We start from the raw sequence: 25,823 nt of genomic DNA on the forward strand, positions 1-25,823 counted from the left end.
ATAAACTAAACTGGGATGCATGCTTTCATGAGACACTGCTAGAAGGGTACGTGGTCTGACATCCTTGTTATCTAATTTTGGAAGATGAATTCCTCTTTTTTGTAATAATAGGCTTATCTCATAAGAATAAAAACAATAATAGACTCATAGATATGTTCTAAGTTGTTAGCCTTTGTCACTGTATCTTTGGCACCACCCGGTAGCAGGCACTCAGATACTTGCTGTTTGGCAATGTTGATTAATGTTCATTTCAGAATAATAAGCCTTCATTTGTTCTTTTATGTGGTAATGGTTTAATTGGAATTGTTTTTTAAATTGCACTAAAAGCCAAGTTACCTTTGTAACTTTATGGCAAATATTCTAAAATTTATTGGGATAATTTGATAGAAAAATTACTTGATGAATTTATATATAAATACATAAATATAATTTTCTTTGTTAAAAGTGAACATATAAATAAGCGTAAGTATACAGTGAGAAACATCCTAAGGTATTCTCTTTCTGTTTATTTCAGGACTGAAAACAGTGCAATAACTTTTCACAGTTAAGGGATTGCCAGGAAGACAACATGGGGACTCCTGGTTCTGGAAGGAAAAGGACACCTGTGAAAGATCGATTTTCTGCAGAAGATGAAGCTTTGAGTAACATTGCCAGAGAGGTGTGTCTGGAAACACCCTGTCAACATTGAATGTGATGGAGTGAGAGAGAGACAGACATTGATTCATTCATCTAGTTTCAGAATGCTTATTAGGAATAAGATGTTACATCTTATCTCTGAAATATTGTATTAGAATAAATATAGTACCACCTCTTTACTTGGACATCTATTCAACTTATCCAAAATTAGTTTTTCATTTTATTTTTGTGGGTTTCATTTTATTTTGTAGACTTGAGTTCCATGTACTTTTCCTAATGTATTGAAATTTATTGAAACGTAAGGTCATTAGAATGTTGGGGATATAAGTGTGCTATAGAAATGCTCATTAGGCTATACAGTTAGTGTATTCCAGGAGGCACTTTACACATATTGACAGAAACCATTCCTATTTAGTGTCTGCTTAGATTGTGTCTTAGATGTTTTTTTGAAATATTGCAGTGGGATTTTTATGTTTAACTTTTTAACTAGTAACAGAGCTTCTAGACCATTTTGTTTTGGGTTGTTGACTACTCAGAAGAAAGAAAAAAGGAAAGGGGTGTCACCTATTGAATCACTGGCAACATTTCCTGTTGCATATTGGAAATTTAGGATAACTACCAGCTCTAAGTTTTTTAGTGAGGTACCATCTTTGTTTTGGACTCTATCTGTAGCTGACTATATTCTCATCTGGCACACGAATTGCTTAGAGCATTATTAAAGTATATTCTTTTGATGAGAATGATTCCCTCACCATTTCCTCTTTGTTATTCTTAGTAAACGACTCATCTAGGATTAATGCTGTTTCCTTTTGACGTATTACAGTATTTTTTTGATCCAGTTCCTTGTTTTGTTTTTCCCTTTGTAAACTGCTCAGTTAGCTTTTGAATTAGAAGTCAGATTATATAGGATATTTCCAGCAAAGAAAAGTTATCTAAAAAATGATGATAAAATTATGATATTGCTCTAACAAAATTACTTTAAAAATCAGATACTTTTAGATAAAAGGTAAGAGATATATACAAATGAATAGTAGATATTACTTTACAACAATCTTAAGTATATGCACAAAGGAAGCATTTTGGAAGCCGCATGATTTTGGTTGGAAAATTGAAACTACTTAAAATGTTTACTTCCAAAATTGGAGGGGTTTAGGTAGATTTCTCAGAGGGGAGACAATGCCAGCATCTTCTAGGCTCTTTTTGTGTTGTTACTTTGTAGTTAAGCTCTGTTTTTAGGATATGATGCTTCACTTACAAAGTTGGGTAACATTTTATCAATCCAACACTTGATTGCTTACTATGTGGCAAACACCATTGTACGTATTTAAAATACACTAATTCATTTAATCACAACATTTTGTGAATGGTTTTATTGCTATCTCCATTTTACAGATGAAGAAACTATTATTGCAGGGGAAAGTACTTTCCCTAAGGTCACACAACTAGGAAAAAGTAGAGCTTGGATTCAAATATATGACTTCTGGCTCCAGAACCGGAGCATTTATTATTCACAAGCTACCCTGTTTCTTAATCCTCTTTAGTTCCCCCATTAATAGTTTGTTTTTCTGATGATTAAAGGAAATGATTTAACACAGTATTAGGCTTGCAGGAGGCTATTTGTTGCTTATTAGTAAGTTGAAATAGAAAATGAGAATAGAGGCAAAATGGTCTCCTGTTGCAAAAAGAAGTTTATTAATATATAGATGTTCTAAAATGTGGTTCATCATCAGAATGTGGTTGATCATGGGGCTGTTTCAGTGCGCAGATTCCCAGGCCTTTTCTGCTGTTCGTTCAATTTGATCTGTGGGTGTTGAGCTCAGAAATCTATTTAAATATGTGGACCTGCTCTCTTGCTCTCTTTCCCCTTCCTAGGGGATTTTGATGACTGGTTGAGTTTGAGAACCATGAACCAAAATACACAGAAGAGCCTATTCTGGATGGCCAGTTTTTTGTACTTACAACTTGTATTCTTCCTTGTACATTATTATTTTCTTATGAGAGATTTGGATTTAATCCACCTGTAATAAAAGTTATAAGGCTAATATTTCTAGTTTTCATTTTCACTTCTAAGCCTCTGAATATCAATATGACAATTTTGGTAATTGCTCAAAGGCTTAGAGTTAATGGAAACATGGAAGGTATAAGTTCTGCTATTAAAATTCAAAACTTGTTTTGCATGATTCATGCCTAATACGTGAGGCAGTAGTTTTAAAACTTTAGTCGAAATGTGTTTAGCAGTTTTAATAATTGTTTCATATGTTCCTTGTGGTTTTTTCTTTCCTCTAAAGTGTTCATAGCCAGTTCTGAATTGCCCATTCATGCATTAGATGCATGTATTCTGATATTTTCTCCAGTAGGATCATCCCCATCACAAAAATTTATTGCCTTAAGTTAGAAATGAAGAAAATCCCCATAACAATTAAAGAGAACCAATAGTTTAGAATTTTTGTTAAATTTTTATAGTTTGAGATTTAATAGTTTAATTGCTTAATACTTTAACTGCAATTAAACTTAATAGTTTAATTGCTCTTTTTTTACTTCAAATTGTTTTTTGAAGTAGAGAATGCCATAAATAAAGAAATATAACTTCTTTTTTCTTTCGCTTACTGTTTGCTCAGGTTTCCCTGCTTCTCAATTGGCCCTAAATAAGGCAACTAATGGAATAAAGATAAAAAGAAACAAAAGGCATGAATATATTCTGCAAACTGGATAATTTGCTTGCTAAAATAGAGAACTGAGTACTTTTTAAAAATTATGATAAAATGCATTTAACATAAGATCTATCTTGTTTACCATTTTTAATTGTATAGTTTTGTGACGTGAGGTACGTTCACATTCTTATGCCACCATTATAGTCATCTGTGACTCTTGGTGTGTTCTGAGACCTATTTTACCAATTAGGTGTTTGTGTAGGCCTCCCCACACTGACAGTGGTTCTTGGAAACGAGCAGAGTATCACCACACCTAGGAGATTCATGGGGAACTATGAGCCAGGGACTGTGGATGAATTCCACGTGTGTATGAGTAATATATTTTGGACATCTGACTAACCAAAAAATATATTTCTTGTGTCACAATTTCATACCATCTGTCTCTAAAACTCTTTTCATCTTATAAAACCTGATTGCATTTTAATTGGAAGACTACTTTGTATAGGCAGGGATGTAGGTGCATTTAGAAATCCCGTTATCCCTGTAATAGGCAGGTTACTAATTTGCTAGGGGATCATGGACAGTTACAGTTCTCAAAAGAACTCAGAATAGTTGTCTCAAGAGATCAGCAGCAAGTCCTCTAGGCCATCAGAAGCGTACCTAGATGCTTACCTTTCTTGCTCATTGGCTTTGGTTGTTCCCCAGGTTCAGGGAAAAATGCAATTGGAGAACTTGCTAATTACCTGAAAGCAGAGTGTATGAAATTGGGGATCTTAGGCTGCTGGCCTCTCAAAGGAGTAAGATAAGTGTAGGATGAAAATCTGTTATTCTGCCATAGTACACTGTTTGCTGAAAGTTATGACGTGTTTCTGTGACAAGAAATTGAAGCCTCTGGAGGGGTTTGTACACAGTCTTTTTGAGGTACCACTGGCACCTGCAACATTACTGCTTTCCTTGTTTTAGAGTGTATGAAGAGAATGTTTTATACATAATCTCTTTAATGAAAGTCATAAAAATACTCCTTAATTTTGGATCCTGATGATCTGAGAGTCATTCTAGCTCTAAAATTCTGTTATTTCTTCATGGTCCAGGACCCAAAGAAAATTCATGCTCATATGCACAGTTCTCTTAAACCTAAAGGGTGAATGACAGGCATAAGAACACATCATCTTTATACAAGTTGGAGTCTAGCAGACAGACTGTCCAGAGACTTTTTGTTGAGCAAAATTTCCATGTAAACATACTGAGTGTAAAAATATTCTTGTAATAATAGAAAGGAAGGAAAGTTTATGGCTATTTAACATTTGTGGCTGTTACAGCTTTTGCATTTCATTTTTTAACAGCTTTATTGGACTTAATTCATGTAACATTTATTTTACATATTTGAAGTGTATATAATTCAATGGTTTTTGGTATATTGCATTTTTTTTAGTTGTGGTCAAATACATATAACAATTTTCCATTTTAACTATTGTAAAGGTACAATTCAGTGGCATTAATAATATTTACAATATTGTGTAACCATCACCACTTATGTATTTCTAAAGCATTTTTCATTACCCCAGACAGCTATTCTGTAACCATTAAGCAATAGCAACCCATTTCCCCTTCTTCGAGCCTCGTTAACCTCTAATTCACTTTGTCTTTATGAATTTGTCTAGTCTAAATATCTTACATACTGTGATTATATTGTAATTGCCCTTCTGTGTCTGGCTTATTTCACTTAGCACAGTGTCTTCAGTATTCATCTTTGTTGTATGCAGCATCTTGGTTGGCATTCACAGATAGTCTGTAATTCTTATTTTAAGCTCCAGTAAGATCAGAACTTCATCACCCCTTTAAATAACTTCATTCCATTTTCATGGCTGAATAATATTCCATTATATGTATAGACTATATTAAAAAATTCATTTATCTGTTGATGGGCAGTATTGGATTTCATTTTGTGGACTAATGATGTTACAACCATTTCGGGTATCTAGTAGTTGAGAATCAGATTTTGTGGTTTTTGATTGTAGATTAGCAGCCTGAAAAGAGTGATAGAGAGAGAAGAATTTTGCTTAGTTACAAAGATACTCCCAGTGTAATTGTTTTATGAAATGAAACCATTGTAGCTTGATAGAGCTAATGATCTTCTTGTAGTTATTTTGCTATCTTATTTGAATAATTTATTCATTTTTTAGACCTTGGCAAATAGTTGACTTAAAAAAACTTTTGGCAAGGGAATAGCCTTTAAAAATGCAAAGAATTAAAACCAACAATCATTATGGGAATTAATGCCATCTTTCAGTTAAGAATCTAGATCCTTTCAATAAACTTGAATTTTGAATGTCATTCACTCAGTAAATATTTATTGAACATCAGATGTGGGGAAGAGCTTTGCAGTTACGGGAAATAATGTGTGACAAGCTTTTGAGATGGAAAGAGTTTGGAGAATTTAAAGAACAGCAACAGCTAGTTTACTGAGCTCTTATGTACCAAGCATTGTTCTAAGTAGTTTAATGAATTTAATCCTCATGACAACTCTGTGAAGTTCTGCTGTTTTTGTTTTATAATGTTGAATCCAAGGCACGGATAAGTGAAATAACTTGCTCAAGGTTCAATAGCTAGAAGTGAGTTGAGCTGAAATTTGCACCTAGACTCCTACACTCTTCTTTGTGATAACCTTCCATAGGATCACTGTTAACAGTAACCTGAACAGCAAGGAGGAGAGTAGTCAGAGAATTATTCTGGAGCCAAATCATATTGGCGAGTGGTTCTCAACTTGGGGATTTTATCCACCATGGGACAAATTGGCGTATGGAGATTTTTTTTGCCTGTCACAACTAGGGAGGGTTATGTTGCTGGGATTTGTGGGTAGAGGTCTGGAACGCTGTTAAAAGATTCTGTTATACAGTTCACAAGACAACCTCCCAACAAAGAATTATCTGACTCAAATGTCAGAGGGGAAGAGATAGAGGATCCTGACAAAGACGCATAGTCTGTGGTCTGTAACCTAAGAACAATGGGATAACATTGACAGATTTTGTGTGGGGGTATGACATGATCAAATTGTGTCTTTTTTTTTTTTTAAAGATTTATTTATTTATTTGTTTGTTTATTTATACAAGCACTGGGTACAGTCAGAAGCACAAGGGTGAAAGAATTCACCAGAGCCAGAGCAGGGAGCAGAACAGGCAGAAGGACCAAAGTACACTGCTGAGGGGAGCAGCAGGTGGCAGGAGAGGTCTGCACACCACGTGGGACCCTCACCCAGTGGCCGGGGATCGAACCAGCGCAGCAGAGGCTGTGGGCAGCTTCCCAACCCATCACTCAACCGCTGCGCCACCGGGGAGGCCCTCAAATTGTGTCTTAAAAGGATGACATTACTGTAGGTTGGAGATTATGTCTGAAAGAGGTGTTTATGAGTATAGAGAGATGTGTCATTAGACCAGCAGAGGTAGTGGTGACCTGGTCTGAAGTGGTGATGGTGGGGAATGGTGAGAGGTGGTTGGAATGGAGAGGTAAGTAGTGATGCCCAGTGAGTGACTATTTTTGTGACAAAGAGAGGAAGTTTTGATTTGTTCATTCTTTGGATAGTGGGGAACATTAGAGTTGGGAGAAGGTTTGGGGAGGGAAGACCATGAATTTATATTGGCATTTGTTATATTTAAGGTGCCTGTAAGGCATTAAGTGGAGAGTTCGAAGACACAGTTTGGGATTATAGATCAAGAGATCAAAGGTGAGGTCTGGGCTTTATAAGACTTGTAAGCACACAGAAGGTAACTGATAAATCATGCGTGTGGATGATAATTCTCTTGGGAGAACGTATAGGGTTGAAGATAATCACTTTCAGCCTAAACCCTGAAGAGATCCAGGATTTCTGGGTAGATTCTTGAGTCTTCCTTAATTTTAACACTTTTTGGATCACTTTTTTTTGTTTAGATTGTTCTGAGCAAATTGGATTTGTCTGGAGAAATAACTCCACGGAAGGTAGAATAAACACTTACTTACAATTCTGTTAAAAGTTTTGAGTGGTGGTTATTTTTTTTCAGAGTTATGAAAAAAATGAAGGTGTTTCTGTTTCTCCTAGCTAAAAACAAAATTCTCTCCCTTGAAGTCATTTAGGATACTTCTAGTGGTATTAGTGTATAAATTTGGTCAATTCCCGTTCAGGGCAGATCTCTCTCTACCTCCCCCACACCCCCATTTACTCCCTGGACCTAAGGCAAAGGAAGGTGGAAGAGTGTGATTGGATGAACACATGAACACTCCCTCTTGCTGCAGACCCTTCCCCTCCATGACTCTGGCTTTGTGATAGCCATGTCACCCTCAGTAGCTCCCTGATCCCTGATTTTTCCATTTAACCAGAATTAAGGGGGGATTATTGAATCCTTAGTTTTGTGTCAGTGTGACTGAAAAATATTTGTTGTAATAGTCACTGTTATACTCTTCATATTTCTGTACTTACAGGAATTTACAGGAAAAATTCACATAGTACAATTATTAACTTAAATGTGAAGACATTATTGGCAACTCTTTTTCTCCTGCTGAACATTTTTACTAGGACTCTGATTAACAGATCCCCCTTTGGCTAGATAGGTCATTGTGGATCCAAAGTTCAATTTTCTTGTGCTATCTATTTACTAGCTTGCGTTTTTTTTTTCTTTTTAAAGATTATTTATTCATACAAGAACTGGGGTATAGGCCAGGGGTGAGGGCAGTGAGACGATCCACCAGAGACAGAGTGGGGAACAGAACGGGCAGATTGACTGAAATACATTGCTGAGGGGAGCCGCAGGCAAGTCAGGAGAGGTCTGCTGCGCCATGTGGGTAGCTCCCTGGCCGGGGATCAAACTTGTGCTGCGGTGGCTGCAGTTGGCTTCATAGGTTGTGTCTTAACACTTTGCGCCACCAGAGAGACCCTAACTTGCATTTTTAATGCATTGACATAAAGTAGTCTTAAATTTCTTCTCCCATGGGCCTCCCCTGGTGGCGCAGCGGTTGAGCGCTGGGCTGCGAGGCTGCCCGCAGTCTCTGAAATGCTGGTTCATTCCCCGGCCACCAGTGAAGGTCCCACAAAAAAAAAATAAAAAATAAAAAATAAAAAATCTCCCATGTCAAAAAAAAAAAATTTCTGCTAGCAAAGTGTCTCTGAAAAAAAAGAAAGATAGTTGTTTAACATCAGAGAGAAGTGGTTTAAAATCTCCAGATTTTTTTCTATTGTATATTGGTGTTTGTGCTCAGAAAAATGTAAAGATTTGGTCTTCAGCTATAAAGCTTAAAATGTGGTTGAAAGTGTTGTAAGATCTAATTAAGAAAAATGATACCTTAGATTTTTTACTAAAGGGAAGTTGCTAGGAAGTTGAGTAATGATTTTTATTTGTTAATTTGGAAACCATAGCAACACAATAAATATTATGTCTTTCAATTTGTCTTTCAGTGTTCTTTTGGCATGAGTGTCATAGAAGAGTAAATAAAATTTAACACAGTAAACTCTGAGCCTTAGCTACCTGAATTAGTCATTTTCCTTGGTTTCACTTTCTAAAATTTTGTATTTCTTAAAACTGTAGCATAGTCTGTAAAGTCCAGATTATACTTTGTTTTTCTTATTGATGCTAATTACGTGAGTCTTATATTATGCATGCAGTTTGGTAATTCCAGACTTAGCTCAATTTAGTTCATTGCTATCAAATTATGTAATTTTAATTTGCCTTTCTTTAAAATTTGTATGATCAAATTAGCACAAACTCTTCAAAAAAGGTACAGGCTTCTTTTCTTTCAAAGGCATTTGAATATATGTTTTCATGTGCCACTTTTTTTTGGAAAATACTACAGAAAGATTTTGATAATAATATAAGTAAATAACCATGAATCCACCACTGAACATTAACTGATGTCAACATTTTGTCACTATAGCAGCAGCTGTTTTCTTTAAAAAGATAGAACGGAAGGGAGAAAGAAGACATAATAGGGAAGACATAATAAAGCTCAAGTCTAGGGTCCTTTGATTCTCTCTTCAGACTTACCTCCCCTCCCCCACTTCCTTCCCTCCCTACTGTAATAAAATCAAAAGATCTCTTTATCTTTCCTGTACATAATCTAAAAGTTGTAATACATGTCTCCATAAATAGTATTGTTTTCTGTGTGTTTCCTTCTAAGTGTTCTCTAAGCACAGGGGTGTGACACAACTAAAACCATCTGGGAAACTCTCAGGATATTTACCTCAGTATGGCTTTATGGAAATGAGAAGGTGGTGCTGAAGAGACAGTAGGAGGCAGTCATAAAGGCATTGGTGTGCTGAGGCATTTAAGTTTGGTTTTGAAAGCTGTTGGGGAACCACTGAAAGGCAAAATGTTTTTCAGGTTTGAATTACAGTATAATTAATTGCTTTAACCATTGGTAGAATAACTGGCAGGGAGCAGGGCACTGGTTAAGAAGTTGCTGTAGTCATCTTGGTAAGAGGTGGTGGAGCCTGAAATAAGTCATTTGTAGTAAAATGGAGAAGAAAGTTTGGGTAGAAAAATTAGAAAAGACATAGGGTCTTAATGGGAGCAAGGGGGTTGAGATGTAGTGACTGAAGGTAGCGGGAGGAACATTAGTATAATTCTTTTTAGTTTTGGGGCAACAGGACAGCTGATGGGGAATATGAAGTTTAAGGGAAAGATGATAAATTCATTTTGTAGTATGTTGCGTCTGAGGTTCCAGTGAGATAGTCTTGAGTATTTATTTATTTACTTATTTTAGTCTGAGTATTTAATAGCTGTCAGTTGGACCAGGATTGTGGAGGGAATAATCTGGGTTGGACATAAAGATTTGCAGACTATTGATATCAGCATGAACAGAGAGTGAAAAACAAAAACAAAAACAAAAACAAAAAACCAACCAAAAGCCAGATCAAGCCTGAAAGCTTTGGTTCTATTTATTTTTATTTTTATTTTTTTTAAGATTTATTTATTTATTTGGGCCTCCCTGGTGGCGCCTCGGTTGAGCGCTGGGTTGCAAAGCTGCCCGCAGCCTCTGCAGCGCCGGTTCGATCCCCGGCTGCTCCCCGGCCACCAGAGGGTCCCACATGGCGCGCAGACCTCTCCTGCCGCCTGCTGCGCCCCTCAGCAGTGTACTTCGGTCCTTCTGCCTGTTCTGCTCCCCGCTCTGGCTCTGGTGAATCCTCTCACCCTCCCGCGCTTCTGACTGTACCCAGTGCTTGTATAAATAAATAAATAAATCTTTAAAAAAAAAAAAGATTTATTTATTTATACAGGCAACTGGGTACAGTCAGAAGCACAGGAGGGTGAGAGGATTCACCAGAGCCAGAGTGGGGAACAGAACAGGCAGACTGATGAAATACACTGCTGAGGGGAGCAGTGGGCGCAGCAGGGGAGGTCTGTGCGCCATGTCAGACCCTCGCCTGGGGCCGGGGATTGAACCAGCGCTGCAGAGGCTGTGGGCAGCTTTGCAGCCCAGCGCTCAACCCCTGTGCCACTAGGGGAAGCCTGCTTTGTTTCTGTTTAAATGTAAGGAGCTAGCTGGGAAAAGTGAGCCAACCCATGGAGGGTTCTGAGGAAGGGAGCTCAGAGAGGCAAAGGCAAACCAGAACACTAGTGCTCAGTAAGTGAAAAGATAGCTTTAAGAAGGAATGAGTGGTCAGTGATGTTGGAAGTCCAGGAAGGACAAGTGAGATAAGAACAGGAAAATTCTATTGGGTTCAATAGTTAGAGGTCATTAGTGACTTTTGCATGAGCAATTTCACTAAAGTGATTTGGGCAGATGCCAGAATGCAGTCATTTGAAGAGAGTGGGAAGTGAGGAGGGAGGTGTGAGAAAAGTTGGCTGCAAAGAGAAGACAAGGAAGAATTGAACCAGAATGGGATATTTTGCTAGCTTGCTTTTTGCTTTTTAAAGATGGGGGGGCGGGTTGGGAGAGGGGACTTTGAACATTCTTAAGATAAGACTAAGCCCGATAGGTAGCGAATGAAGACAGAAGAGAGAGATCAGATAATTGGGGCAAAGTCCCTGGAGAGGATGGAAGAGTTCACAATGTAGAATGGAGGGTGTCGCACTCTCCCTCTCTCTCTCTCTCTCTCTCTCTCTATATATATATATATATATATATGTGTGTGTGTGTGTGTGTGTGTGTGTGTGTGTACACACACATATATATAGTAAAGCTTATAGTTAACACTCTTGCCTTTGACTGTTAGGTGGATCTAATCAACTTCTTTTTTTTTAAAAAAAAAAAAGCAAACTGTTTCTTGTTCTACAAATAACAATCCCAGATGAAATTTGACTTGTGGGTTAATTCCAAGCAAACTGTGAGCTCTGTTCAGCAGATGAATAGATCCCATCTTACTTGTCGACCCACTGGACAGATGGAAAATTTATAATAGGATTGGCCACCGTTGTGTTTCTGATTTGGTATGCCACTGGCAGCCACAGCAAGTTTATTTTAGCCTATTTTCCTGTGTTTATTTAACTGAAGCATTAGCAGAATCCTAATTTAAAATTCAGAGGGTATAAGGATGCTTCTGAGTATTGGACATCAGAGGGTACATTTTGTATAATCATATTTTACTTTGGGTTGTTTTTCTTCACTCTCTCCTTGGACTTCCAGGCAGATTAACCCAACATTTGTGGTATGTAATAATAAGGAAAAGAGTTGGAATAGAAAAAATGAAGTTAAAATTAGAAAACCAAGTATTCTAGGTGAAAGCGGCTGGTAAGAACCTATTTGGAAGGGGGGAGTCTGTTAAAATGAATTCAACAAGTACTGGATTCAAGTAAGATTTGGTCAGAAAGTAGGAGGCCCTAAGATACTAGCTTTTGCACAAGTTTGAGAAGAGTCCTGTTTCTGGAGACTGGAAAATAGGGAAATAAAGTATGTTCACTGGGGGAAGATGAGGTTGCCCCTAATCATTCATAGTTTATGATAGAAGATCCACAAACAATTTGAAACATACATTTTTATTTTTGTTCAAATATTTTGTGTTGAGGTATTATCACTGGCTGATAGTTGAAAATATGGAGTGAAGGGATGACAAGCAGTGAGAGGGGAAGATTATCTATATTTGGGCTAAAGTTATAGTCAAAGAAATAAAGAGAACCAGAATGGCATAGTTTCATAGAAAAGAGAGACTATGCTAAGTTGAGAATCCTGGGATAACTCATTCAAAATAATCTTTTTATGATTTATCCAGGGGATACGCTTTTACAATAGGGATGTGAAGATGTAAGTTGTGGCATCATGGGTTAATTGCATTAACTGGAGCCAGAATCTTCAGGATGTGGACCTCAGCTCCAGTGGGTATATATCTAGGGACTATTGGGCAAGTGATTTAACATTTCTTTTCTTCAGTGGGCTATATTGTGGATTAAAGGAAAATAAGCATCTAACTTTTCTAAATAAGTGCTCAATGGATGGTAGTTATATTAGTGTGAGTTCTCATCTACCAGGTCATCTTGGAAGTCTGAGTTTTGACTGTGAGGAGATTTTTCTGGTAACACTGTGATAATTTCATAAATATTAAGGCCAAAGGTAAGATTCCCCCTGAATAGAATTAGTTCAGTTTGAAGTGGATCCTTTTATATTGATATAAGCTTAATTATCATTTCTCATATGTGTTCCTTGGAGGATTTTACATATCAGAATAACAGATGAATTATAGGGTATATTCTGGAGACAAGTAGATGTTGGAGGCAGTTACAGTATCCAAGAAAGAACTGAAAAGGTCCTATTATATATCTGTTTATATGAAGTGTCCAGAATAGGCATATTCATAGAGACCAAGTGCATCAAGGGTAGTAAGGGCCTATGAGGAGGAGGTAAAGAGATTGTCTATGAATGGATACAGGATTTCTTTTTGGGGTGATGAATATCCTGGAATTAGATAGTAGTGATAGTTGTGCAATTTTAGAATACTATAAAATCACTGAACTATGTACTTTTAAGAATTTGATGATAGAGCTTCCCTGGTGACACAAGGGGTTAAGTCTCAGCACTACCAAGCTATTGGCAGCCACTGTACTATGAGTTAGAACCCAGGCCAGGGAGCTAAGCAACAAGGTGTATTGCCCGCTGACCTCTCCTGTTTTGCCCGCTGCTCCCCACTCGGTCCCTGGTGAATCCTCTCACCCGCTGCACCTCTGGCCTACACCCCTGCTCTTGTATGCCTAAATAAATAAAAGAATTTTTTTTTTAAAAAAAGAATTTGGTGATATATGAATTGCATTGCAAATTTTTAAAAAAGATTTATTTTTATTTATGCATATAGGAATTGGGGTCTAGGACAGAGGTGCAGGGGGTGAGAGGATTCACCAGAGATAGAGTGGGGAACAGAACAGGCAGATCTACTGAAATACACTGCTGAAGGGAGCAGCGAGAAACAGAAGTCTGCTGCACCATGTGGGTTAGCTCCCTTGCCAGGGATCTAATGCATGTCAGTGGCTGGTGATAGCTTGAGAGTGCTGAGACTTAATACCTTGTGCCACCGGGAGGCCCTGAATTATATTACAATTTAAAGAGAGGGATATGAAGAGTTACTGAAAATAAGAACAATGAGAATAAGGAAAGCTGAGATGGGTTTGAGAGAACGTCAGTGGTCAGAGAATTGATAGTACTTGGAGACTGAATACTGGTAACGCCCAAGATGAAATTGAGACTGGTTTTGAAGTTTCTAATTTATATGATTGAATTGATAGCAAAAGAAATTCTGGAAAAAACAAGTTTGGAAAGATATATACTGAATTGTGGGAACTGTTTTGAATATGTAATCAAGGCAGACAGTTACAGGTAAAGGCATAGATTTCAGGAGAGTCTCTAGAACTAGAGAAAGAAATGAAGGTGACTGAAGAAATTAGTCACACTTGCTGATAGATTACCATCTATCTTGACCCTTTCACCCCCTTTGAAAGGTAACATCCCATTTACGCCTTATCCTCCAGGCTGGTGTAGAAGTGGTGGTGGTGGTTGTTTTAATAAAGCTAAATCTTTGTATTACTTTTCAGGCAGAGGCAAGGCTGGCAGCAAAACGGGCTGCCCGGGCAGAAGCAAGAGATATACGCATGAGAGAACTGGAACGACAACAAAAAGAGGTAATTCTGTGCTTACTTCCAAAAAAATCAATACTTGACGAGTTTGCATGTAAAGTTAACCTAGTTTCCCTTGGAACTAGTACAATGTGATGTGTATATTTTAATAAGCCATTTTATAATAGTAAATTAAACACAACATTTGTTTCAAGTAACAGTAAACATATTTAGCCATTACTGTTATGGTGTTATAAGTGCTTTACTTATTTTAGCTAAAGTAGACTTAAAAAAGGCCAACATTATTTACAATAGTCTTGAATGTCCTTGAATTTGGATTAATTACATTATGATATTTACATAGTAAAACACTGTGAAGTCATTCAATCATATAATTTTAAGCATATTTAATAATGGAGAAAAATATTCATATGGAAAAAAACTTGTAAGACTGGTAGGACTCCAGTTTTGTGTAAATCTGTATCCATATGTGAGATTAAAAACAACCAAAAAGAAGTGATTACTATCTATACTGCAGTTTGTGCAGAATTATGACTGGCTTTATTTTCTTCTTATGGCTTTCTACAGTTTAAAAATTTCAATGTTTTTATTATCAGAAAGAAAAGCATGCACTTTTTAGCTTGAAATGAAAATGTTGCAATCTATTCTTTGACTGTAACACAACATTTTTATACTCTGAAAATCACTGTAAATCATGAGACAGTTATTAATTATAAATTCTATTTGTGGTTTTTTAAACCATGTGTCTTTTTATCCTTGAACATATGCAGCTGAATAATTTTCTGTATTTGGAATGTAACTTTCTTTGAGTTAACAATCATTTCCTTCAGGGTAAATGTACAGGGTTGGTTTAATACTTTTTGGCAATTGCAGTATGTTGGAACCTTTTCAGTTTATGAAACCTTTGTATTTGTAGCACTCTCATCATTCCTTTGATCGGAAATGGGGACAGATTCATAAGTGGCTGGTAGGCTAGGATTGCCTGTCCTGCATGTTGTGATGACTTGCTGAAGTAATGCAACCTTGAATAAAACATTGACTAATAGTTTGCAAAGTAGAAGTGTTTGGCATGTTTGAACCTAAAGGTCAGAGTGTCTCTTCTGTCTGTAGTGGACCAAATGTGGACTTGAAATCCAACCATATTCTGTGGCCATCTGCAGCCTCACACTCATGAGTGCTCCTACCAAGAAAGATTGAGTAAATGAATATGCTTTCTGTCTATAGGTTTGTTCTCTCCCTCAGTGCTCCCACCCTCTGCCACCCTTATTCTCCTCCCTCTCCTGCCTGCCTCTTCCTTTCTCTGTCTTTTTAAAACCTGACTCAGTGGGGTCTTCATAGAGAGATGACCCAAGTCACTCTTTCATCTCCTCTGATAATTTTATTTTTCAATTCTCTCAGTTCTTTTTAGGTCTTTTACCACCACCCATATTTGTTAACTGCAAGAGCAAGTTGTGAACCAGAAGAATATTAATTGTTGTGAATCATTTCTAAATTTGAACTTTTCAGTCTTAAGTTCCCCAACTATTTACCATTATAAGTTTTCTCAACGTGGTATGTGAATGGCTTGGGGTATGGAGTGTGAAGTCTTAAAATCTCATGCAAAGTGTTGAATGGCTATTTTTATCATCTTACTCTCAGGGAAGTCTGATCTCTAAAGGGTCTAATTGTTGCAAAACTATTTTCTTAAGCATCCCTTCTGTATTGGTACAACCAGAATTAGACTATTTATGACTGTAATAACTTACAAATTTAAAATGTTATCATAATTTTCATTGTGATATCATTTTAGAAAAGACAGAAAAGATTTTTGGTTCTTTAAAATTGAGTGACTTCTCTGGTATGTGTTTGTTACTTCGTAGTAGAACGTGTTCTTTCTTTCTCCTAAAGCTAGCCTGATTTTTTTACTTAAAATGTTTCTGCATGTAACTGGGTTCATATTACTGACGATGCATTCACTCATGTGAGTAAAAGAAATCACCTTTTTGGGTAAACTTTCAATCAAATTATTCAGACTTTTTAAAATTATGTATTATAATTCAAAGATAAAATTACTTAATATTACAATGTCAGTGCAGGCCAAAAAACATTAAGTAAGACGAAAAGCCGATTTTGACTCTAATATTTGATTCCTATGTTCAAAATCCATGGAGATAATAACATTTTTTTATCTGTGTGAAATGTGTGCAGTTCAGGTAGTAAGGATGCTAGATTTTCATGGAGGGGGAGCAATTTAGGTTAAAATGCAGCTGACAGGTAACACAAGTCTTGAATAATAACAGGGATTTGGATATGAAGAGAAGGTGGGACTTAGTTTAGGTAGGAATAGTTATCACTTCTGTCCTCTCAGATACTGGGCTTTTACTCCTTTGAAAATGATTCTTCCTCTCGCATATCAGCAGCTTTCTGTCTGTAAGCTTATAGTAGAAGTTAGCATGTGATAGTCTGAATATAAAATTAAATTACTAATAAATTTTAATAAACAATATATATAAGAGTAGGACCGTCAGTTATTAGTAGGACCTTCCTAAATGAAAAATTTCTCCTAGTTATAGTCTTTTCTTTGTGTGGGGCTGGGAAATGAGGAAGCAAGGTGATGAAGCACCGGAGTGAAACTAACATTGAGTGTGTTCTATATGCCAGTACTGTGCTAGTGCTTTTTGCATGTTTTCACTTCACTGTTACAAGACAAGTATCATTATCTCCACTTTATAGATAAGGTGACAAAGAATGGTGAAATTACAACTTGCTTAGTCATTGGCAGAATCAGAATTTGAAGTGTTGAAAGAGTATCCCATCTGCTAGTGCACGGAAAGATGAAAGGACCAGAGTAAAAAGTGCTGTCATCTTTCTGAGGCTCCAGATAGTCCCTTTTAGCTAACTTTCCATGACCCTGGAGATCCTGATTTTAAACTGGATGTCTTAATCAGTAACATGTTGGTGACCTAAAGAGTAAATGCAGTTTTAGAAGTTATGTAATTTGAAACTGAAAGAATGACTCCAGCCTCAATTTAATAAATATTGGTTGACACAGAAAATGGCTAGGGTTTTTATTTTAAAATAAAACCACTTCGGGGCCTCCCTGGTGGCGCAAGGGTTAAGACACAACTTATGAAGCCATCCGCAGCCATTGCAGCACAAGTTCGATTCCCAGCCAGCCAGGGAGCAACCCACATGGTGCAGCAGACCTCTCCTGACTTGCCTGCTGCTCCCCTCAGCAGTGTACTTTGGTCAATCTGCCTGTTCTGTTCCCCACTCTGTCTCAGGTGAATCCTCTCACCTCCTGCACCTCTGGCCTGTACCCCAGCTCTTGTATGCATAAATAAATAAACCTTTAAAAAAAAATAAAACCACTTCATCCTCACTTCAAGTGCAGTTTTAAAAGCAGAGTATATCTCATTTCCGTGGATTTAATTTAAATATACTAAAACATAAAAATTTCCAGAAAGTTTTGAACAAATCCATTTTCTAAGCTATTGTTCTGTTTCTTCAGACTTGAATCCTTTATACTATTAGGGATGTCCAGGGGAATGGAAATGTATTGTTTTCCTAACTGTGGAAGAGAGGAATTAAATACTGGACATTGAATGATGCTGATACTTATAAACAGACTTCATAACAGATTTGATCAGATATACCAATGTACACAACAGATGAATTGTAATTATGTATTTCTAATCAAAGATCATGACCAAAATAAAGCATTAACTAGTGATGTAGCCACATTCATTTGTTCCACCAGTATGATTTATTCACATCATACTGCCATGGGGTGTTGAGGAGTTGATTTATTTTGGAAAAGAGCACTGTGAACTCAGTTGGACGGTTGTGCCTAAATTCTTAGTCAGTGCAAATTACTTTAACACTTTGGACTTTGAAATTTGAAAGATCAGAAGGTTTTCTTTTTTTTTTTTAACTGTTTCAGTTGATTAGGTTCTAGGGACTAGTCATTTGATTTCCTATGACTCAGCACTTAATGCTCCAGTGCCAATAGCTGATGTGGAAAAGTGTAGACTTGCATTTAATTTTGTCAACTATTAGGCTGTGGTCATTTCTTTCTTTCTATTTTTAAACAATCTTCATATAGCAGAGCTCTTGATCACTTTACTAACTCTAAAATATTTATCCAGTTTCTTCTAATTATAGGTAGTTTTTCATTTTATCCACACACAATCAGGGGTTATTTCATTTAGTTCTATTTCTCCCCCCGTCCCCCATTAGAGTGATTAAAAAAAAAAAGGAAATTCTGTGCCATAAGCACTGAATTATAACCCCAATATTTTAAAAACAATATATTGTCCATAAACTACATCTATATTAAAGATAACATTTATTTCTGCCCTGCATAAACCAATATACACAGTGGGGAAAAAAAAAACAGCTAAAATGCTACTTTTAATGCTGAACTCAATTTCTGTTTGTTAAGTATACTTGATTATTGTTATTTTGGTAGGGTGAGCTCTCTTGGTCATACACACATTACATTCTGCAAGTGGTCAGACATAGATACAATGTGAAACTGAAAATATTACCAAGATTTCTATCTTTTTATAACTGGAGCATGTGGCTGCCCCAGATTTCTTGTATGGAGCCGAATTGTGGTCATCTACTTGTAAGGAAGGTGCTACTGTGCTATTAACAGACTGTTCTTTGCTCAGTTGTTCTGATAGATAACCTTCTGTTCAGTGACTAACTTTTCATGTACTTTCTCCTTTCCCAGGAAGATTCAGAAAGGGCTAGGTATTCCCATCGTTCCAGTCATCATCGTCCTTATCTGGTTTGTAATAACCTATAAACTTGTTCATAATAACTTTCCTTCATTAACTTAATGCAGCCACTCACACACTTTTACTGTATTTGTTTTTATTTTTATCAGGGAGTTGAGGATGCATTGTCCATTCGAAGTCTTGGCAGTCACAGGGTTGGTATTTTGAGTTGTTTGCGCCATGGTAGCAAAGCTTATATCTGAATATTCTGTAGAATCATTGCTTAACAATCTGACAGTGTTCGCATACTCCCTTGCCTTTTTTAAAATAGATGGTAAATATTGCAAAGTGTTTTCATGCTTCCAAATTTTTGCTCTAAGTAAATCAGCTCTAAAATCTATGTGTCTATTCTTGTCCTATGAAAAAAACTTTAATTTTGCAAATTATCACAAAATAGTGAGATTGATTTTATAGTATGAAAGTGTTTTGTTTAACTTTTGATTTTTTCTACTTTCATATTATTAAAAATGACAATTTATTAAATGGAAAATAGCTTTGGGGTTTGGTGATTGATTATAATTTTATAACATGGAAAAATTGAGCTTCTGACTTGAAAAATTCCTTGCTTGTCATATTTATAGGAAGTTTCATGCTTCAACATTTTGATTAATGTTTTAGTGTGTCTCAGGATTTTAGCATACATTGTTGTAATCTAGATAAATGAGAAAGTCACTCACTAAAGGTTTGCATATTGTGCCAAAAGACTGATCTCTCTCCTTAATTAAACTTTAAAGCAATGATTTAAATGTACTCATTGAATTGTATATAGCTTTACATCTAGATCTTTCATCTTTAGAGTCATCTTTCATATTAAGGTCTGTATTTTAATTTTCCTCAAGTCTACTTTTCTTCCCATTTGGTATAATATATAAAAATACACTATAATAGGGCCTCCCCGGTGGCGCAGCAGTTGAGTGCTGGGTTGCAAAGCTACCCACAGCCTCTGCAGCGCTGGTTCGATCCCCGGCCGCCGGGTGAGGGTCCCACCTGGTGCGCAGACCTCTCCTGCCTCCCGCTGCTCCCCTCAGCAGTGTACTTCGTCACTCTGCCTGTTCTACTCTCTGCTCTGGCTCTGGTGAATTCTCTCACCCTCCCGCACCTCTGACTGTACCCAGTGCTTGTATAAAAATTTAAATAAATCTAAAAAAAAAAATACACGATAATAACTGAGTTTGTTCTTGTATAATAGTTATTGATGTGATTGTATTCTTAAACTGTCCTTTTTGAATATAATCTCTCTTTTTAGCTTTTGAATCATAAATATTTTGGCTGTAAATACAAAAGTTTAGACTTAGAAGAATACAAATCATTTCTTGAAATCTAATCATATTAAAAATGATTTTACAGGACAAAGAACTTAAAGATAATAAATTCATTTTATGTTTTGTTTTTTTTCCCATCTTTAACTACTTTGAAAAGAATCATATGGGGAGTTAGTCCACAAAAACTTAAAAGTTGGCTTTTGAGGGCTTTGAAAATAATCCTCTCTATACATCTTTTTAAAATACATGGCTTTTTCTTTTCTTTTTTTTTTTTTTAAATATTTATTTATTTATTTATGCAAGAACCGGAGTACAGGCCAGATGTGCGGGTTGGTGAGAGGATTCACCAGAGACAAAGTGGGGAACAGAACAGGCAGACTGACAAAATACACTGCTGAGGGGAGCAGCGGGCGAGACAGGAGATGTCTGCCGCGCCATGTGGGGCCCTCTCCGGCCAGCCGGGACGCAATCAGGCCAGCCGGGATCGAACCAGTGCTGCAGAGGCTGCGGACAGCTTCACAGCACTGTGCTCAACCGCCTGAGCCACCAGGGGAGGCCCATACATGGCTTTTTCTTTTGCTTCTGTTATAATGTTTACAGTGTGACATTTCACACAGTTATTAGAAACCTGGTTATTTGTAGATTTATGTGACTTCAGGAAAACTTGGTTATATAGTTTATAAATTAGTTTATGTATTAAATTATATATAGTAGCTTAAGCTAACAATAAAACCAGTCAAGTTTGACCTAATTTGGAAGTATTTAAAACAAATCTACAAACAAACAAAAATAAATCTACAATTAAACTGATAAATTATTTACACAGAAATGTCTATAAGATAATATGGTTGATTTCCTTTCTATGGAAATTATATTATTAAGGAAATTTAAGACATAACTAGAACTTTCATAGTATTTTATTTCATTATGGTAACTGAAAATTTGTTACCATGGGAAAAAAGAGAAAAGCTCCCAATATTTTAAAAATTAGTATGTAAAGTTAAAGATTAATAAAATTTTACACCCTAAAAGAGACTCTAGTACTTTATTATGTACATATCTAACACATTTTAAAAATGTGAACGCTTACTAATAATATTGTTTAAAAGAAATATAATCGAGATATATTTTTTTCCTTTTTCTCTTAACCATTAATATTGGCAGTTTTAAATTTTCATCAGATTTTTTGCCTTTTAAAATAACTACAATATGTACACAACTTTTGTTGTCTGTAAAACTAAATGTGATGGCCTAAAACACTGACCTAAATGTAATTGTGCCTTGTTGTATAATTTTGGGGTTTGGGTATTTCTCTGAAGTTGGTTTTTTATTTTAAACTTTACTTATGTGTATTAATTACTCTTTTACATGTATTAAAATGTATAACAATTTCGGACCTTCCTTGTCTTTAATGTTTGAACATAAGCAGTATCTGATGTATTTATGGTTTTAAGATGCCTTCTTAGGACTTTGATCTTTCCTTTTGTCAGTTTAACTTTTCAGGTATTACCTTCTTGAAAGGTGACCTGCCGCAAACTGTTTGGGCTACAAATGGTGTTAGTGCTATAGACATTCTGTATAAAAACAAAAGAGCCAAGAGAGTTTAAGACTGGGAATGGTAGATTTGGGGGAAGGAGGATTAAATCAATGCCCTGAGCTTAGAATTGAAACAATCTGTTTCTTTAAGACAATCTTTCAAACGTTTGGTCACTGCTATATGTAATGATGTAGAGGAAGACTTAAGGTAGGCATTCAAAAATTAGAAAATGAGGTGATTTTGAATGAGAACAGTAGGAATACATTGTTGTTTTTCTTTGTTGGAGATTTTTGCTGGTGTATATATAATTTCCTCTTCGCATAACAATGCCCTTAAAATAATTTTAATGAATTTAGTTATAATTTAAGATGAGTTTAATTTTAATATGCTTGCAATTTGTCTTTTGTCATTTACTGTTACACGGCCTAATTCCATTGAAGACTCCATCGAAGGACATAACTGGGGCACACTGGAGCAGAGCCAGTACACCCAAAAGGAAAGATGTCATGGTGTGTAGCTCATGTGTAGTGCTAGTATTGTGCATTCATGGTTGACTCTCAGAGTTCCAGTGACTTGAGTAATAGGTACATTCTAATAGAAATTGACACTTGCTGCACTTGTTTCTACAACCTGTTTGCTATACTTTTCAAAAATTTTGTTTCCAAATGAAAACTTTCAGGCATGTTTCTTGGAGAGTTAAAGCAATTTTTTGATCCATAGTAATAGCTGATTTGAAAATGTTTTAGATAAAACCCTTAATATTTTCAGCTCTCTGTCCTTTGATGAATCATTTGTTTTCATTTGTTTTTAAACGACACAGATACCAACTGCCACTTTTGGGGCATGGGGGGTGAGGATGGGGGTGGTTCTTTTTGTTTACCTAATTGTTCTAATAGCAACTGGGGTTTCCAAATTATGGGTTTCCCTAATACATAGATTCAGCAATAGTTTAAAACCCAGCTAAATTCGGCATTATACTCTGGAAAAGGAAACGAAATAGGTCCATTTCAATTGAGTTGTTAAATTCTATGCCTTTGTAAAATTTGTTGGTATTACAGACAGGATGTCAGGAATTAAGACATGACTATTCATTGGGCATGAAGTAAGGGCCTTTGTTCTGTCTGAACTATGATTTTAATGTATTGGAGCTAGACTATCTAATTTAGTCTTCTAGTTTAAGTTTTCAAAAATTGTCATCGCTGCAAAAGAGAAATTCATTTTTACACCATGATGCAGTATACAGTTGCAGATATGTGCCTATGTATATGTCGTATAAGTATTTAAATATATTATTGAACAAAAGCTTCAGAGAATAATATTTAGTGTACATGTTACACTAATATTTTCTCTTCTGTGTCATTTTTTTAAAATGCTGGTTGAAATCATAAACTGATTATGGAAACTAGTGAGTTGCAAGGTATACTTAGAAAAACATTATTTTTGATGAAATTTTTGAATAGTGTTCCCAAAAATTCTTAATGGGTATAAGAGTTGCAAAAGAAAGATATTTTACCAGACTACCTGCTTTTGATTGTCTTAAATGTGGCGCTTCTGAGTAAGATTGTTTTAAAAATATAAGCTTTTACAAATTTGGGAAACCACAAATCTAAGTAGTTACTGTTTAATCCAATTTTTTGGTTTTAAATGTGGTGTACGTCTATTATCTTATTTTCTTAAAGACTGTGTTTTTCTCTGGTTTTATAAATTTTATACAGTTTTATTTACATTTAATGCCAAACTTGTGCATTCCATGCTTTTGCTCTGACAAGGTTTCTGGTTTTGTTCAGCATTTTTAATAAGGGAGGTTCTTGGGGAAGGAAGTTTTTTGTGAGTGTACATGAACCAGATCCAAGGGAACAACCCCCATTTTGATGTTGCAATTGTTTGGTGTTGGTTTTTTTTTTTTTTTTTCTCTTAAGTGGGAAGCTTGATTTTTTTGGCAGGCTTGATGATATTAGTCATGTGCTCTTGTTCATTGCCTGTCCATGTCTTGCCATTGCCATATTTCAGATGATGGGAAATGATGGTAGCAATCAAAATCAACCTCTTTTGACTCAGAGTGCTTAACTTCTGCACTTAAAGGCTTCCTTAGTGTGTTTTGTGCTATGGTATACTGAGATTGGATCATTCCATCATTACTGAATATGATTTCATATTCAAAAGAGAATATGCAATTTTATACATACTTACAGTTTAGCAATAACTCATACTAGGAAGGAGTTGGGGGAAGAATAGTCTTTAATTCAAGTGTACCAGCCTTGTATATAATAGTTTTTTGTTTTTTAAAATAGTTCTGGATTTATTAATAACTTTGCAAATGTTTCTTTTTTCTTCTTTATGTTTCTGACTTTGGAAATACAACCAACTTTCACCTTTTTCTGAAATCCAGTATGATGCTCTCAACGATAAATCTTCAAGACTTTCATCATTAGTATGTAGTGCTTGATTTTGTGTTAAATGTACAGTTTTATGAACACTTGATGATGCTAATCGTAGATTAGGACTAACTTTCACAGGTTTGTTATGATGTTTTGGAAACAGTGTATGGCTAACAAAGCAGAAACTATTGTTTTAAAATCAATCTTTGGATACTTTTTCCTCTTAGGAGTTCTGAATCAAATAAAAATTATTTGCTTCTCTATTCAGGAGTAAGATTGGTAGTAATATCTTTTCTTGAAATGATGAACCACCCACCTGTCACACATTCATTGCCCTGGAAGACAAGTCTCTAGCAGTATTTTGACACATGGACCTGTGTTTCATGTTATGTGCCACAAGCTAGCAGGTGTGAAATTATTAAGCAGAAAACATCCCAGCAGTGACATATGACACCTGAAATATCAGTTATATCCACTCATTTGTGCTTAATTTGGTTTGTTTTTAAAGGTGTGTCTTTTTAGCCAAGGAAATCAAGGCATATTTTTCTTGGGTTAATATTATGTTTATAGATTGCCTGAAATTTTAGACTATTTGGACATCTTTTAAAAAGTTCAGGGTAATGCATGAAAGGAAAGATTATGCATATCAAAAAAAATAAAGATGACTTTATAATCATCGACTTGCTATCTAGCTATGTATAAGTCAATAGATTTGCCTGGAGCAGATTGTTGATAGGTAGGGCACTTCTAGCTGCATCTGCTCACTTTAGGCAAGGCATGCATATGTAGATTGGATTTCTTATCTACCAGCTCACCTATTTAGTAGTATCACCTATTTAGTAGTGTTTATCAAACCCTCATAAATTCATGGCTCTGTATTTCTCGAAGTTATGTATTATGACAGTGCCATCCTCAAAGAACTTGTATGTAAGGCTATCTAATAATACTGTTGCTTTAAGGGGCAACCCACACCATCTTCCTTGAATGTTTTCCTCCTAACCTGCACAAGCTGTGGGAGCATTAACCTGGGTTTAGCACACTGCCTGGTGTAATGTGATGTCATAGACTTTAATCTCTCAACATTGTTTGGGTTGATTTAAAGGATTGCTTTTGGCATTCGCTTGTTAGATGAGAAAGACTATTGAAGAAGATGGACTCTTGTCAGCCATACTTTTATAGAGAAGGTAGAGGGAATCAAATGAAGTCTGGGATCAAGATCTCTACAAATCTCCCTGCCACTGGGTCCCAATTAAACTTTCTTTTTAGCTGACTAGACACTGAGCTGGATGGCACAGGGGACAATGAGGGAGAATGCAGATGTATAGAGAAGCCATCTGTTTTAGCCAGTGAAGTGCAGTGAATCATTTATTAACAAATGAGAAATTGATTGCATGTAGACTATCTCACGTGTACCTCTCTGTGTATGATTTTGAGATTAATAATATTAAATTATTTTTAAAACTTTATAATCATAACGTTAACTTCAAATATTTGCTTCCAGAATCATTCTTACAGTCACTCTTATGGAACAAAGAAGAGATCTTCTGGTTCTCATAAAGACCTACTGGTTAGTTC

The 25,823-nt window shown here is 36.0% G+C and overlaps 1 protein-coding gene across 13 annotated transcripts in view; it reads left to right on the plus strand.

The window, feature by feature from the left end:
• Nucleotides 1-568: 568 nt before the first annotated feature.
• Nucleotides 569-25,823, plus strand: part of LRRFIP2 (LRR binding FLII interacting protein 2) — a gene marked incomplete at its 5' end in the record, with an annotated part of 71,842 nt that continues 46,587 nt past the window's right edge. For 6 of the 13 annotated variants that reach the window (XM_084248408.1, XM_084248411.1, XM_084248401.1 and 3 more), the window contains 2 exons: nucleotides 569-658; nucleotides 14,267-14,353. In XM_084248408.1, the coding sequence (XP_084104534.1) occupies nucleotides 569-658; nucleotides 14,267-14,353 (177 nt within the window). Of the gene's footprint in view, nucleotides 659-14,266; nucleotides 14,354-15,224; nucleotides 15,276-19,025; nucleotides 19,083-19,181; nucleotides 19,227-24,259; nucleotides 24,302-25,749; nucleotides 25,816-25,823 lie in introns of all 13 variants that reach the window. The other 7 variants (XM_084248405.1, XM_084248407.1, XM_084248409.1 and 4 more) reach the window with 4 other exon arrangements.

Source organism: Talpa europaea (genome assembly GCF_964194135.1).
Source record: "Talpa europaea genome assembly, chromosome: 11".
NCBI classification, from domain to species: domain Eukaryota; kingdom Metazoa; phylum Chordata; class Mammalia; order Eulipotyphla; family Talpidae; genus Talpa; species Talpa europaea.